Here is an 18,007-nt window from a genome sequence, read left to right on the forward strand (position 1 = left end):
AGAAATAGACATAATCAAAACAATAAATATATAACTTCAATGAATTGTATGTTTTTATGCTTGTTTTTGTATGATTCTTTGAGGACCACAAGCTAAAGGTCAGACCCTGTCACAATTTTTATGTGAAAATGTTAGTTTCTGGTAAAATGTCCCATATCACAGTGGATATGGCTGTATATCACCACTGGTGGGAGGCGTGCATTGACACGAGAATGCAAGCCGAGTGTCTTAGTGCCCCACTTGTGACAATATACAGCCACATTGCACTGCTACCAGTGTGATATAGCGTTTAAACAACAGTTTGACGCATAATCGTGTATAAAAAAAGAAATCAAACAGAGTCAAAAAACACTTTCGTATGGAGGAACTGCTTTCTTCCGCCAATCATTGACATCTGCAGCTGACGCCAAAACAGCATAAACCCTTACTACTTCACAAAGGTCATTTTAGAGCTAGTACAATTACTATTTATAATTTATAATTTATAATTTCAGATTTTAGCTCCAACCCTAATTGAACACAAGCTAATCAAGGTCTTACTAGGTATACTAGAAACATCCAGGCAGGTGTGTTGAGGCACGTTGGAGCTAAACCCTGCAGGGACACAGGCCCTCCAAAACCAAGATTGGTGACCCCTGCTCTACTCAATAACAGGCTAATGGCCGCCGATGCGCTGTCTCTCTGAAGCTTAAGTGCATTATGTTGTCCAACAGCAGCAATATTTGTCAAACTGTAGTGTCTTCTGCTTGTCGCTGTATGTGGGTGGAGTAATACACAAAGATGAAGGGTTAGGAGGCAATACGAGTGCTGTCATTTGCAGAATATTGCACAGCTATTAGCCAATCAGATTCAAGTACCAGACAGAACTGTTGTATATATATATATATATATATATATATATATATATATATATATATATATATATATATATATATATATATATATATATACAATTATAGAAACGTTATTTCACTAATCAGTCTTGATATGATGATCTGCCTTTCAAAAAAAAAACTATATATATATATATATATATATATATATATATATATATATATATATATATATATATATATATATATATATATATATATATTGAAAAGCAGATCATCATATCAAGACTGATTAGTGAAATAACGTAGTTGAAAATTTAGCTTTGAGTTATATAATTAAATATTTTTTGTAGTTTTTTTACTGGATTTCTAAGAAAACTAAAATAGTTTATTATTATTATTTGTACAATTTACAATTTGACAATATTTGAGCTGAATAACCTCTTTTAAAAACATTTGTAAAATCTTACCAATAAAAGTTTCACCATTGGAGTAAATATCATTAAATGTAACAGAAACGTATTATTATTTTTAAAAAGCCATTTAATTTCTTCAGGTACATTTAGTCTTTTCCGCCAATGAGATGATGAAGACGATGAAAGGAGAGAATGAGCAAGGGAAGGTTGTGTGAACACGACGAACCACAGAAAAGCTCTCTAGTGTTTCTTTATCCTCGTTCCCAAACCAGCATCTAATATAATCCAGTGGAAACGTCCCTCCTTTCCTCCGCAAAGACCACAGAGAGAAACCTGAACCCTGAAATTAGCGTTTGTTATTGGCCTTGCGTGAGAGGGGATGACAACGGTCCAGCTGTCCACAAACAGACCAACAGGTGACAATTTCGCTGCTTCCTGAAGGAAAACGGCCACAAATATGAGTTTAGACATGACCCGCTTCACCACAGAAAACAAGGTGATAATCCTGTTACGGCGGATGCTCCACAACTGACATATTCCCAGCACGGCTGTGGTGGAAGCGGTTTGGCATTTTCATTCAAATTCTGGTCAAATGTACAGCGAGCTTTCTCATAACATTCGGGACCAATTCGTTTGTAGCAAATTGATTTTAAAGCTTAACAGCTCACATAAAAAGGTAAAAACTCTCCGTATTTATTTGCCTATGTAACAGTAGAGCGTGGGGCACAAAGTACGCGTTTTAAGGGTTAACCATGGCATGCTTCCGAGGCTTTCACCACAGTGTCGTCAGACGTCATCCTGTCAATTATTGGAAAGGTTCGGCGAATTTTGGATGAAAAACACAGGAGAAACCATTTTTGTAGCATAACACTATTTTTTATTATGCTCTAGTCTATATATATATATATATATATATATATATATATATATATATATATATATATATATATATATATATATATATATAAATTTTTTTTTTTTTTTAAATCTGTTAAAGTATGTAGGCTACGTAAAATCTTGTTGTGATTACTGATTCCTTGGCTACGAGATGAAATTATTTTAAACATTTAAAAAACACACTGTTGTCTCCAATAAGCCACATTTGTTGGACACTAGTTAAACAAAATACAAGATAATTTTGGAATTTTGAGTATAAAATGTTGGGAATTTTTTTAATTAAAACCGTTTTTAATAGAATTTTCTAATTGAATATACAGTATATAAAGTTATTTATTTATTTAATTTGTTTTATTTTTTGATAATAATGCAAATAAATCCAAATTTAATAGATACATAAACATGCTGTGCTTTGTAGAATGAAAAAGTAGTGAAGTGCTGTGGAAATATACTATTTCAAATAAACTGAGTTTAAATTAATTGTGTGAAATCTGACTTTTTATGTATGTGCTACAATTAACCCTCTGTCTGTTACAACTTGCCCCGGCCGCAGGTGGGGTAAATAGTAATAATTTTACTCCTGGAACTTCTGTCAATACTGCACAGAAACCATAGGCCCGGCGATCATAATTCCAGTGCTCATTTGCAGGAGAGGCTTGTGTGTTGTTGGTATAAAAAAATATGGTTTGTTTAACCCTATTACTTCGTTCATTATTTGGCCACAACCAAAAAGTGTTACTTTGTACCCCGCTCTCCCCTACGCCATTATATTTTCCATGGAGAGCTGTTTTTGATATACAGCTATGGTAAAAAGTCCAGTTTTGCTTAATTTTACTGCATTTATATTCAACATATGAATTTGAAATTTTAATGTTAAAGGGATTGTTCACCCAAACATTTATTTAAACTGCTCTCCTTCAAGTGGTTCCAAACCTCTCTTTCTTCTGTTGGACACAGAAGAAGATAATCTGAGGAAAGTTGCACCTGAAAAAAACAAATACAGTTAATGATTACTGGATTTTAACATTTTTTTAAAAATATATTCTTTAGTTTAACAGAAGTTTAACATAAGAAATTTATGAGACGTTTGTAACAAGTAAAGAGTGCGTTTTCGGGTGAAATTTTATGTGATGTTTGGGTGATTTTTGGGTCAGTTTAATATTTGTACTATTTTTTAAAGGTCTATGAAAATGTCAAGCTAATTATTTATTTAGGTTCCCTACCCCTGGTTTAATTCAGGGCGTAGAATTGGCATGGACAGAGGGGACATGTCCTCACCAAAATCCACCAATAACTGAAATCTCCCTACCAGTAATTTAATCGACCACAAAATAAAGTAATGCTCTGTCAACTCTTAACCTACACGTGCAAGTCAAGTTCACCACTACTTCACCATAATACTATTAACCAAGGCTGTGCAATTAATTAACATTCCGCTTCGATTTTGGCCTCCATGATTATGAAAAAACAATAGTTAGGATTAAACAGTTGAATTGCGTCACACACCTCTCAAAGTTTCTCAACATCCATACGTCCTCAAAGCCTGACTGCAGTAAATTCTTGTGAATTTACTTTCTCAGCATTGGACAGGATTGTTATGTGTATTATTAAGTTTGTTTTATATTATTAAGTACTTTAATCATGTTTTTAAAAGTTTGAAACTGAATTTGTACTGTTCAATGCATGCGCTCTAGGTATGTATGTCCCCACCAATGTCAAGAGCAAATCTGCGCCCTTGGGTTTAAAAAAAAGTCTAATTGATGTTTTTATTTTTGATTTGAGAGCAATCTATTAACTATATATAACATTAAATGAAAAGAAACACACTTTCAAGAAGAATTTTCAAGTGGTCTCTCAATTATTTCCAAAGCAGTATGTAAATTTGGATGATATCAAAGAATAGTTGTTTCTTCCAGTTTTGTAACAATTCAATAACACTTATTGGCCTGCATGGCAAATCTATGAATTTGTTTTCAAGCCCTGAAATCCAAATATGGCACAAATGAGGTGCACTTCAGCTTTCCCATATACAAACACACACACATTCTCTCTCTCTCTCCCTCTCTCTCTCTCTCTCTCTCTCTCTCTCTGTTTCTCTCTCTCTCACACACACACAACTTAATAACCTCCCAGACAAGCTGTATGTGACACCGAAAAAAAGAGGGAGAGGAAAAAAAACTCACCCACCCAGCACCTGGTGACCTCCACTCTCACACAAATGAGCACAATACAGGTCAAAACAGCCGCCTTACGCTGGACAGACAGACTGGTTGAACTGGCCTTTACTCCAGAAGCAGAGCTCGCAGGTCTCGTTGTTACGTTCACAAAGCTGTGACCTGCCCTGGGGGATCAAAGCATACTTACACCAGCTAACCAACTCGTCCCTCAGAAAATAACACCTTCTTCGATTTCTAGTACAGAAGAAAGCATCTACTAAAAGCACAGAAATCAAGGCAGATGTAAAGTGTATCTTTTAATTACGTATTCACTGTAGGGGTGCATGATACTGGAAATTACAATTTAACTATATTGTGAAAGATATAAATTAAAGTATAATATAATAAAATATAATAAAAATTAAAATATTTTAAAATATAACAAATTCCAAGCAAGTATAGATCAATGTAAACGAACAAAGAGACAACCTAGATAAGCAGTGTTAGTTTTTTTTTCTGGGAACAGTCTATTCAGGAACAGAAATTGAATAACTAATGTAAAAAACAGTGTAGTCTTCATCGTATAAATAATTAAATACAATTGTTGTTTATTAAAACTACAGTCATTATCATTTCTTGTGTCCAATTAAATACTTTAAACTCATGTAAAATGCTTACATAGTCACAGGCTTTAAGACTAGCTTAGGCTCATTAGAAATACATGTATCAGCCTACATTTACGCAAAGGTACATTTGTTGCATGTTTCAGATGACACATCCACTAGAGAAGCCTCTGTCGACTGACAAACTGAATGACTGACTGACTGACCGATCGACTAACCCACTCTCCACCTTTCCTAAACCCAACCAATAGGGTCTTAAAAAGCACCCATTGACCTGCCCACCCCCTTCCATAAACCCAACCGACAGTTTTAAAAAGCAATCCAAAAAAAGAAAAGCCCTTATCTGATTTTACAATTTTTTCAGACTTTACCACATTCTCACCCTGTTATTTATTGTTTATTTTATTTTTTGTTTTTTGTCTTACCTGCATTCTGGACTCAAACCCCATCGTAGGGGTCCACTCTTCTCTGCGTATCAAGTCTGCCAACCTACATGGCAAGCTACCCGGACAAACTGATAACAGTGGGAAGGCCATCCATACAGAGGTAAGCGGTCAGCTGGTAAGCTTGAAAAGGAACAGCGTCATAGCCCCCCCATAGCATTTATTTTAAAAACTAAAAGCACTTCTGGCTACATAATTCGCGATCTCCATAAATGTATGTGTGTCTACATTTTCAGAATGAGCCTATGTTGAAATAATAAGAGCTTGCTTGACAAATCATACATTTCAGGATGTAGCTGAACCGGAATGATCAGCTGTTCTTTCATTCTCCAGTGTGCTGCTGATTGGTTTGCTCTTATCATGTCACATGATTCGCAGTGCACTTGCGGGAAACTGAAAAGTTGAGATGTTTTCAACTAGGTGCGCCTAGAAAACACAAGTGCATGTGTCTGTCATGTACCTCCATTGGAAATAAAAAACTTGAGCACTCAAAAGATGCCAAATGTGAACGGCCCCTAAAGCTCATAGTTTCAGTGGCCCAGCACTCTACAAAATAACAGGTTGTTGTAACCTAACATTGAGTGAAATATGCATAAACCAAAGCTTGGGATACAGTCAATTAATCAATTCAATTTAAATTACACTATTAGCCCAATTAATGGGTTTGTCCACATTTGACCCAACATTGGGTTAAAACAACCCAGCATTTTTAAAGTGTTCATTTGCAAAAATTAGCTTTTATGCTTAAACTTTGAGATTGCTCCACAGATTTCATTTACTAAATCCCAACCCGACATTGCACACCCTGCTATGTGACTATTGCAGATGCGCACATTGTGATGTCGATGCTGAAATGATATATTGTGTGTTCCTAATTGAATGGCATTAGAAGGCTAGTTCTTTCTACACAGGCATGTGTTTAAATAAAGAGCGAGTACAAATGTAAAGAGTTTGAGATGGTTAAATAGAATAAATAGTGATAGCAAGTGATGTAGTGAGGCAGGATATTTAAATAGCAAGATATAGGGTAATTGTCTTTCTGTTCTTGACCCCCTGACCTTCTTTCATCCTATTCTAATACGGATTTCCATCGGGCACCTCGGCAGTGCCTGGGAACGACTGGTGTTAATTGATGCCTGCGAGCAGACAAGCTCTGGGTTTGGGTCGTGGGAGCAGTAGGGGTCGTGGACGTGCCGGGAGCCTGATAATGTTCTGGGCGGGTCGGCGACCTTTGTCGTTACGACATAATCCTCTCTAACTGAAAGACCATATGTAGCCCACAGAACATAGGCGTCAATAACAGAGTAAATCATCAGCGATTGTTCACATCCGTCTCATTATGAACCGTGTTTATTTAGCCCATGTAAGTCTTTAGCTAGTCAATCTGTGAAGAAAAGTGAGGGTAGTGTGTGGAGGTCAGGTGATCTGATTGATACGAAAGGGTTAAATAGTAATATGCTTAAACACATATGTTTACTTTCCATTTATATAGATATTAATATGATTGGTTAATAACATCGCTTACCTTTGTGACCGAACTCTTATCTGGAGTTTCCAAAATACAGCCCTAGAAAAAAAGTAGAAAAGTCGTAAAAGATTCCACTTCAAAGTTAGTAACAGTTTTATGGGTTTGTTCTAAGGATCCATTTCATTCATACATTCATTCATTCATTCATTCATTCATTTTCTGGCTTAGTCCCTTTAGTGATTTGGGGTTGGATCAATTACATGTTTATAATATGTATTGTGTTTTTAATAGTATGTTTTTAGCAAAAAAAATGTGTTTTAATATGACAATATAGATCAATATTAAATATTGCTTGTTTTCAGACAATTTATGAGATGATGTTACAATTTTAAAGATGGTGAGTCTAGGGGAAAAAGAGTAACATTCATTTTTGGGTGAAACACATAAGCAAACACACAATATCAACAAGTGAGGGACAAAATACCAAGACTAACTAACTGCAATAAATAGAGTTTATTTACAAAGATAGTGATAATAATAAATGCAAAAAAATATGTTCATAGAAAGAACATGAAATATTTACAAGAATATATTGAACTTTACATACAACAAATGGGACATAAGATGTCTGAACAGATAGATAGTAGAGTTGAAGAGATGAGACGCGGGCAGCGTCGAAACAATAGAAATAATTAAAACAAAACAATCTATTGGCCCAACTTCTATCCTAACTATTCAAAAGAAAAATACAGCAGTTATTGAAAAGAAAGTTATTGAAAGAAAATATTTGCCCCTTACCCCTTACCTAGTGTTTACACAGATGCGCATAACACTGAGGGTAAACAAATGGAGAACAAACAAATATATTACACGTGTAAATGTTTGGTAAATAAGATATATAGATCAACTAAAATCTGAGTAAGCTTTCCATTGATGAATAGGATAAGATTTGTCTTAGATGCAACTATTTGAAAATCTGAAATCTGAGGGTTTAAAAAATCTGAATAAAGAGAAAATTGACTCAAATTATGTCAAAATTTAGTGCTTAGCAATGTACATTACTAATCAAACATTTAGTTTTTATTTATTTACAGTACAACATTTACAAAAATCTTCATGAAACAGCATCTTTAATATTCAAAAAAATATTTGGGATAAAATAAATTTCGTTCGATCCTTTTGACCCATACAATATATTTTTGTCTATTCAGACATCAGGTTCTGTGGTCCAGGATCACATATGCTAAAGAAAATAAGCTGGGCAATACAGCTGTATTGATAAAAATAGCATCACAACGTCAGTAACTTCCTGAACCACTGCTATTAGCAATATTGATGTTTGTGCATTGCAAATGATTTACTTGTGAATGAGGTAGTGTAATAGAAAAACAACACTCAACTGTTGTGCACTGCTTGTTCTGGGTAATTGGCGTTGAAAGAGGGTGTTCAAAATAATAGCAGTGTGGAGTTTAATGAGAGAATTCATTTATTCCGAGAAAATATTCAGCTTGTCATTACTGATCCTTTATGAAGGAAAAAGGTAAGCAAATGTGGCATATATCATTGTGGATAAAATGTATTTCTTTCTGAATAGTGACGTAAAATGGGTTGTTCCAAACATCATTCATTGAAGAACGTCATTTATGTAAAAAGTTTATTGTAGAAGGGAATAAAGAGGTAAAGTCAATGCGCATCCAAAATATTGTTAAATGCTTTAACACAAACATGGAAACCTGGACTAAAACAAGCAACTTCAGTTAAAACAAATCATAGTCCAGATCCAGACACTTCCAGACATCCTATAAAGCACCACTGCTGAAAAAAACAGTATATGCAGAATCGGTTCATATTTGCAATGGAACACATTGATTGGCTCAAAGGAAAATGTGGACTCATGAGATGAAATTGTTCTTTTTTGATCTAGTGACCCTTGACAGTGTTTGAAATGAAGTCCAGGTACTGAATTCAAGCCCCAGTATACTTACAAGACCTTGAAGGATGGTGGCACAAAATCATATGGCGATGTTTCTCATCCTGTCATTGGACCTATTTTTCGTTGACCAGTGGCTTGTACAGTACCATGAAGCCGGATGAGTGGGTTAGACAGTAAAGTTTAGTTTGCATCAATCTTGGGTTTTAGTTATCATAAAGGTAGCCTTGTTTTAATCGCTCTTTGTTGCCATGGGCTTAACCAAGGATTGGTGCAAAATAAACTTAACCGGCTGATCAGCTAATCCAGCTTCCGGGTACAGGCCCCAGGTCCCGTGGATCTATTTGTATACATCACAACAGATTTGAAGATGTTTCAACAAAACAGTGAACCCAAACACACAAGTAATCAAGCAATAACTTGGTGTCAGACACAAAAGATTGAGGTAAGAGTGGCCAGCTCAATCCCCTGATCTCTACCCAATTGAAAACTTTTAAGGTGATATTAACTCTTTCCCCATAATTGACAATTGATATCATGTCAATTAGGAGACAATGCTTCCTCTCTTTTTGGTGAGTTTTTACAACAATCCATGTTTAAGGTGTATCATTAAGGGAAGCTCTAGCATGTGTCCTGAATGAGTTATGGGACCTCTGAGTTTCTTGAGTACATATACCCATTTCAATAATTTCATTAGAAGTTAAAAAAATGTCTTTAGTTTATAAGTATTTTAGTTTGAAGAACAGCATAATTATACTGTTTTGTCAAACAAATATTCATTTTATATTCCTTCTATAAAAATGCCTAGAGAACTCTTTTAAAAAATCTTCTAAAACGTTGATTTTAATTGTATATGTAATGTTTCCACTTTATTTGCTATAAAAAATTAAAAAAAACAAAAAAACAATAAAAGCTAATTCAAATATTTGAGAACTATTACAGATTCCTCTCAATCATGGTGTTAATCTGCCACCAGGTGGTAATTTCCTTAATTATCCGACAAACCCTGTTTAACCGACAGCCAAACTAGTTGATCACTAGTTTGACAGAATTTGCAAGATGGCGAACTTTTCTCTCAGACAGCATTTTAAAGGCCAATGAGATTAACATATCATTGCATCTTTACAATAATGTATCTATTTCCAGAGCTGTATCTCTGTGATGTCCTATAGTTTTGTGGTGTGATGTTATAATGACGAATATAATTAAAATGACTCCTGCTAAAGATAGAATACATAAATAAAAAATCATTGTTCAATTTAAAAACTCAATTTCCAACAACAACAACAACAAAAAAATACTGTTTCCATTCAATATGATGTCACTGTCTGTCAAAACTTGTGAAAGAGGTTGATCAGACACTCCATTTGCATTACAAATCAACGTTACAATAAAAACTCCCATTATACTTTGCTTCTAAAATAACAATGTTAAACACAATTGCAAATGGTAATGTTTTTGTAAAGTGTTATTGTTAGTGCAATATTGTTTTATCTGTATCGTATTTGTATTAGTTATTTTAAACTATTTTTTTCAGTGTAATAATTGTTATATTATGAGACAAAATGATATGTAGACTACTGTAGGCTACTAGGAAGTGTCCCTGGTTTTAATCTCAGACATCTTGTCTCCTTACAAAACATCATAAGAGAAAAACATAAAACGGTTAAAGTTAAAACGTTAAAAGTACAAAAAAAAGTTATATATATTGGATATTATGCTCATGTGTTTTTTTTCCTTAGTTTTTGATTTTAAAAATTAAATTTTGTTTCACCATGTATGATAACGAGGAAACAACTGTGAGGAAAATACGTCAGAAAAAAAAGAAACGACATAGTAGCATTCCAGTGCCATCTAGCGGTGTATATGTTATTTTACACACCATTTAAAGAAATACTTTACCCAAAAATGAAAAAATACTCTCCCCCATTTGGTTTTAAAACTTTAAGAGTTTTTATTTATTTTTTTCTGTTGAACACAAAAGAAGATATTTTGATAAATGCTGCTGCTGGCCCGTTTTGACTTCTATAGTGGGGGGGTGGGGGACTGTGTAAATCAATGGATGCCAGCTACCAGAATTTTTCCAAATATGTTCTTTTGTGTTCATAAAAGAAAAAAACTCAGGTTTTGAGCAAGTGGATCTTACATGCTTGCAGGAATTTAAATTTACGAGTCAACCATACATTCAAGAGATGCTAATTTTGGACATTTTTGTTAAATTCATAATATAAATGTCAGTTTGTAGATTTACAAATTACGTAGAGATTTGTCAACAGCTACACAATTTTTGTGTTGTCATTATTTTTTCCCATAGTGTACTTGTAGCATTTGAATGAAACAATCTAAATGTTAGCACTGCTTATTTTGTTAACTATCATCTCAGGGAGCCAAAAAACGAGCCGGACATTATCAGAAATGCTACGTCTCAAGTTTCTGCGCCTCCCAGGGCAATAAACATGAGAGGGAGGGAACAGGGTAGAAGGAGAAGGTGCTGCTCTAAAAAGTGCTGCTAAAGCTCAAAAACTTCAACACAAGTTTTGTCAAACAGTCCTGAAGAGATGTCTGAATTAGGCTCCATTGACAATCCGGTCAAGTTCAAGGATCAAGACTATGAAGTCCTGCTGCAGACGTGCCTCAAATCCGCAGTTCTGTTCTCAGACTCAGTGTTTGCAGCGAATCAAAGCTCCCTCGGTCTCCCAGCGGATCCAGATCCCAAGAAGGCAGTGAAGTGGCTGCGCCCTAAGGTAACTTCACTCATAAGTTAACTAGACTACAGTGAGAATAGTCTTTTATCATCTTGGGTGGACATTCCAGACAAAAATGTTTATAGATTGTATGTGTGAATTTATAGCAAATGAACTGAATTAATAGTAGCAATCATTAATAAATAACACCAGTGGGTTGTTATAATTAACAAAACAAGAAACTTAATTTGATTAAAAGTTATACACCAGAGTGTGCAGGAGAAATTTTATTGCATCACAGTGTGCAGGAATTTTCATTGAACACAAGAGCCCTAGTCTTATGGGATCATTAAAGGTGATGTTACACTAGAGGAAGCTGTTAAAAATAAAGAAGCTACTAAAACCACCCTGTAAATTCTGCCCATGCTTAAGGTAAAGCAATGACAGCATCTGAAAACATTTCTTCTAAAATCATTTTTTTTAATGATTTTATATATCAAAACTATTTTTATTAATTGTGACTGAAAATCACGATTATTCCATCTTATATTACTTTCTTAACTATTGTGAGGTTAAAACATTAGTGTGTGTTGCCTTAACATTCATATAGTCATCATTCAAAGTTAATCAAAAATGTTTTTCAAAATTGTCTTAGGATAAAAATGGGTGTTGTTTATTAGTTTTAAGACACTTCAAATGATGAGTACTGTGTATAAGCATAACATGAAAAAATTATTTTATAACTTTTTACAAAAGTTTTTTATTTTACGCTTACATTTACATTTCAAAGAAATGCCATCAATAGATTTTCATTTTAATACACATAAGTATACTCAAGTCAAACACATAACTATAAATTGTAGATCCAGAAAAAAATTTAATTTGCAAGTGTCTGGTACAACTTTATATTAAGTGGCCTTTATTACTATGTACTTAAATTTAAATTAATTGTGTTGTAAATTCAGGGCATCTGTGCGGTCTTAAAACATATTAAAAGTTTATAAATTAATTTAGTAAAATGTAAGGCCCTTAAAATTCATGAATGCCATTTTACAAAGTATTAAATGTTGTGTTATTTTTGGCTGTACAATGTCTGCTAAAGTTTGCTTGAATTTAATCTACGAATATTAGGTTGCTATGTTGTTTATAAAATCAATAAAGTCCTGCCAGATTTGACATCACTCTGCTGTGTTTACTGTAGTAACCATTATTACCATACCTTTATTTCTGCAGTTCTATAATATATGTACAGTGCATCCGGAAAGTTTTCATAGCGCTTCACGTTTTCCACATTTTTGTTACAGCCTTATTCCATAAATTAATTAAATTAATTTATTTTCTCAACCTTCTACACACAATACCCCATAATGACAATGTGAAAAAAGATTTTTAATTTTTTTTAATTGTTGTAAATTTATTCATAATAAAAAACCTGGGGGAGGTTACAGAAAAATGTCTTCTGCTCTGAAAGTTCCAACGAGCACAGTGGCCTCCATCATTTGTAAGTGGAAGGTGTTTGGAACCACCAGGATTCTTCCTAGAGCTGGCTGGCAATCTAAGCTGAGTGATCGGGGGAGAAGGGCCTTAGTCAGAGAGGTGATCAGTAACTCGATGGTCACTCTATCTGAGCTCCAGTGTTATGTGGAGAGAGGAAAACTTTACAGAAATACAACCATCTGTGCAGCAATCCACTAATCAAGCCTGTAAGGTAGAGTAACCAGACAGAAGCCAGTCCCCACCTGGAATTTGCCAAAAGCATCTGAAGGACTCTCAGACCATAAGAAACTAAATTCTCTGGTCTGATGAGACTAAAATTAAACTCTTTGAAATGAATGCCAGGTGTTACGTTTAGAGAAAACCAGGCACTGCTCATCACCAGACTAGTACCAGCCCTACAGTAAAGCATGGTGGTGACAGCATCATGCTGTGGGGATGTTTTTCAGTAGCAGGAACTGCAAGACTAGTCAGGATAGAGGGAAGGATGAATGCAGCAATCAGACATTCTGAATGAAAACCTGCTGGGGTGACGGTTCATCTTTCAGCAGGACAATGACCCAAAGCACATCTCCAAAATATCAATGGAGTGGCTTCACAACATATCAGTGAATGTTCTTGAGTGGCCCAGCCAGAGCCCAAACCTAAATCCTATTGAACATCTCTAGAGAGATCTGAAATTGGCTGTACACCATCACTTCCCATCCAACCCAATAGAGCTTGAGAGGTACTGCAAAGAGGAATGGGCAAAAATTCCCAAAGACAGGTCTGCCAAGCTTGTGGCATCATATTTAAAAAGACTTGAGGCTGTAATTGCTGCCAAAGGTGCATCAACAAATTATTGAGCATACAGTATACCCTGTAAAGTGTACTTATTATGTGCACATAAGTTTTTACATTGTACTTAAATTTTACAAATGATCTGCATCTAATTACATCAGTTATTCAACTGCATTTATAATTGCACTTTTGACCCATGACTTACACCTGAAACCTACCCATGCCACCTAGTTCCACACAATTCATTCATGTTGCCACAACACAAATTGGTCAACTTAACACTTTTAACAAATTTATGTGGATTAAACATTTAAAAATAAGTTGTCCCAAAGAAATTTCAAGAACTGTGTTGTTTTAGCTCATTTTAAATAAGTAGTTTGAGCAATCATATACTGTATATATATATATATATATTTATTTTTTTTTTTGAGTGTGTCTTTTAAGTATCCCACCTAAAAAGCACCATAAGAGATATTTATTTTTTAAGTTCCTAGTAGTTAAGACCACTTAATATAAAACAAGGCATTTTTTCCCTTACGTAATGATATAATTGCAGACGATTGCAGAATTGTCCCTCCAAGCCAGAGAAACTGTAAACCTAAAAAGTTGGGCATGTGTTTTCATATGTCTTCATCAACCCCTCACATGTACTTGCAAATTGTTTTTGGCTCTCACCCATCTCTTCCGTCCCCACCTCTCCCCCACTTCAGGAAATCACCAGCAATGCCGTCTTTGTGGAAGGCACCATGGGCACCACCGATATCTGCCAGGGCCAGCTGGGTGAGTGCACGCCCCTGTTAGCGAACGCTTGTTCATATTTCATGCCGGGATAATGGGATAACGCCTTACTGCACTTCTCAGAAACCAAATCACCCAAAAGCACCCTCAAGGGCTGAGCACTATCAGAGAAATATCCGTCTTTGGCAACGCTCCCACCCTTTCCTCCCCTTATCACGCAGATAGCCCTCCTCCTCCCCCCATCATCTTCTTCATCCACCTAGATCTTCCTCATCATGCTTAATGTACAATCCCCAATTCTGCCCCTGTAGCCGCGAGACACTGCGCTGATCTCAGAGTCCCCGCTGAGAGATGCAACACGGAGCCGCCGCAGGCCACTCACATCAAACACAGCACACATGTACTGAAGCCGGTGGAGGGATGAAAGCGGAGGGAGGATTGGCATCATCTGTACAGCCCTCCTTCCCCCGCCCCCCTTTTCCTCCCACCTAAAGAATAACAATTATTGCGCACAGCGGGGATTGTTTTATTGTTTTGCCTTACCCCCTCTGTCTTCTCATTTCTGCATATGGCATTGATTCGCTGTTCATGGAAAATGGTTTTGTTGGCGTAGTAAAATGTTGGCGAGATATACACTGTTTCATACTGAACTGTATTGTGCAATTCAGTGTCTTATATAGCATCTAAAGTATCATCAGAAGCGGTTTCTTCATTCAATCCAAATGAAATAGTGACATCAAAGCCAGTTTTAACAGATTATAAATCACATTAATTAGGTCAATACTAAATAAAATATCAGATAAATGTGAAATGAATCGATTTTAAGAACAAAATACTGACTGTTTCAGATAATATACATTTTTATTTAACATAGCAAAGTATTTTCAAAGTATCACATGGTAAAAAGTGATATTCCTTATCAGTATTTTACTTGTTTTACAGTGAAAATGTATAGACATTCTTATGGGAATGAAAATTCTGTCCTTATTTAATCATTTACTCTTGTTTGAAAACTGTTAGGGTTTAATTTTCTGTTCAATGCAAAGGAAGATGAACTGAAGGATGTCGAAGAAAAAAAGGTCAATTAATTTCCATAGTATTTTTTGTTTCTGCTATGGATGTCAGTGACTGCTCTTCTTCTGAATAACTTGTTTTGTGTTCAACAGAAGGCAGAAATTCATAAAAAACTTAACCATTTGAGTGAGTAAAGGGTAAGGCAGTTTGAGTTTTGAGAACAAAATACACTTTCTTGGAGTGTAAAATGGGTTAAAATGAAATTTATGTAAAAACATGAACATATATCTTTCATTAGGCCCCCCAAAATGCATAAAACAAGTCAATTTTATTTCCCATTGACACATTTGTTTTTGTTTTAAGCATAAACTCGCCTAATTTAGTTAGATTTTTTAGAAAACGATGCAATATTTTTCATTTTGCATTTAGTATATTTTTAGTTTCTGTGAATGCAAAATTGTGACTTTATGACTTTGTAGTGTAATTTAGGACTTTTAAATACCTTATTTTATATAAAAAAGTTTCCCCGATTAATCTCTTATCAGATGCTCTTATCTACTGTAAACCAAGTGACACTGCATAGTGCATTTTTTATTTATTTTTTATTCTAAATTAGGCCCACTCATTAGCAACTTTCACACATTTAATATAAGAAATTACAGTAAAATTCTTAGATTGACATTCCCTCTAAAAACGGAGTGAAAAACCTTGAAATTTACACAAGCTATCACTTGCATTCTTTTACATTTAAAGGAATAGTTCACCCAAAACTGCTCATGATTACTCTCCCTCAAGCAGTTCTAAACCTTATTGAGTTTCTTTATTCTGTTGAACTCAAAAGAAGATATTTTGAAGAATGGGTAAACATTGACACCATTGTATTTGATTTTTACCCTGCACTCTCAGAAAAAAATAGTAAAAGGTATAAACGTTTGTCACTGTGGCAGTACCTTTTTAAGGGACAGAATTGTACCTTAAGACTAAGAAACAAATTTGTACCATTGCAGTTTGTACCTTTAGGACATAATTTGTACCATGGGAAACCAAAATGCACCTTTTGGTTTTTAAAACCTGCAGATACAATATTGTATCTTTATCAAATGGTACAAATCTGATCCATGAAGGTACCACTACAGTGACCAGACACTTTGTACCTTAACAGTGTCAAATGTGTTCCATCAAGAACTATTTAAAGGAATTTTGCTCTATCCAAAATGTGCCAGTAAATATAAAACTAAATACAAAAATATTTTTTTTTTAAAGAGGTTTCTTTTTGTGTAAATGCACCTTTTCCAATGACAATAAAGAGTAAAAACTACTTTAACATAAATCAAAAGATCAATTTTTTGCTGAACATTTCACAAAATTTTTCACAAAAATGTTACAGAAACACATTCTCCCGTGTACAATATAATATTTCTTAAATTTTTACACAATACCTTTGTAATCACTTAGAATAGAAAATAGAAATAGAATTATGCAAAAGTATTGTACCGAGATATGCTCAATGTTTGATTAGTTTTACAGTACTAAAATGTCTGCATGAACACTTTGCATATGAAGGACGCTCATTTTCGTTGTAGGAAGCAAACTGAAAAAAAAAAAAAAAACTATCAAAAATGCTTACCAAATGTTTATTAAAATGCCTTAAATGTCTAGTTTACAATACCTATAGTTTTGTTTTACCAGTTATTTTGTATTATAGAACTTAATAATTAATGTTTATAAGTTTCTCATGCTTCTATATGCTTTTAACTTATTATTCTTGTTTAATATGAAATTTATTCATAAAATCCCTTTGCTTTTCTAGTCATATTTATTTTCATAGATATTGTAATAAAGAAGGAGTTGGTCAACACATTTGTACTGTTTATATGAGAACAATTGTGTCAATCATGAAAATCATTTCAATCGTGCCATAAAAGGTACAAAACAGTATCATAAGAGGTCTTTTCTGTACCATATAAGGTACAATTTTAAATTAAATAAGGAATATTACTTGTACCACTGTGTACTTTTTTTCTGAGAGTGTATTTGTAATTTTTTTGCCAGGACATGACATGTTTTTATAAGTGAGTGTCTTGAGAGGTATTTTCAAAGAAATGCACAGTACACTAAAAAAGCAGTGAGTCAGTTCACACAGTGCACATATTTGCTTTGCACTCTGCAATGTCTATCTGAACATGCACTACATAACAAATGTACCACTGCAAACGCACAGCATTCAAATGGTTCTCAAGTTAAAAGTTCAGCTTTTTAAAAATGGTTTCATTTACAGTATTCCCTTCCCCCAGCATTCATAACATCCTTTTCACACATGATCTCTAAACGGTAATTTACCACTAATTTCCGGAAAACGCTGCCTCTTTTTTTGTATGCCCCAGGATACAACACCATTTAAAGAGTATCCCAAGATACTTAGGTGGAAATACCAAACAATCCCTATCACAGCAACATCTGGCTGCGTCTTATTGTGAAACCAAGCATTTGTGATCTGTCCGAGTGTTCTTGTGTCTAAATCATGCAGAAAA

At 34.5% G+C, this 18,007-nt stretch overlaps 1 protein-coding gene across 1 annotated transcript in view; it reads left to right on the top strand.

Annotated features, from left to right (window-relative positions):
- The first annotated feature begins 11,293 nt into the window (after positions 1 to 11,293).
- capn12 (calpain 12) overlaps positions 11,294 to 18,007 on the top strand; it is a 63,393-nt gene continuing 56,679 nt past the window's right edge. The window contains 2 exon segments of the mRNA NM_001083063.2: positions 11,294 to 11,510; positions 14,435 to 14,504. Of these exon segments, the coding sequence (NP_001076532.2) occupies positions 11,325 to 11,510; positions 14,435 to 14,504 (256 nt within the window). The 5' untranslated portion in view covers positions 11,294 to 11,324.

Source organism: Danio rerio, chromosome 18, assembly GCF_052040795.2.
Source record: "Danio rerio strain M-AB ecotype USA chromosome 18, GRCz13ab, whole genome shotgun sequence".
NCBI lineage: Eukaryota > Metazoa > Chordata > Actinopteri > Cypriniformes > Danionidae > Danio > Danio rerio.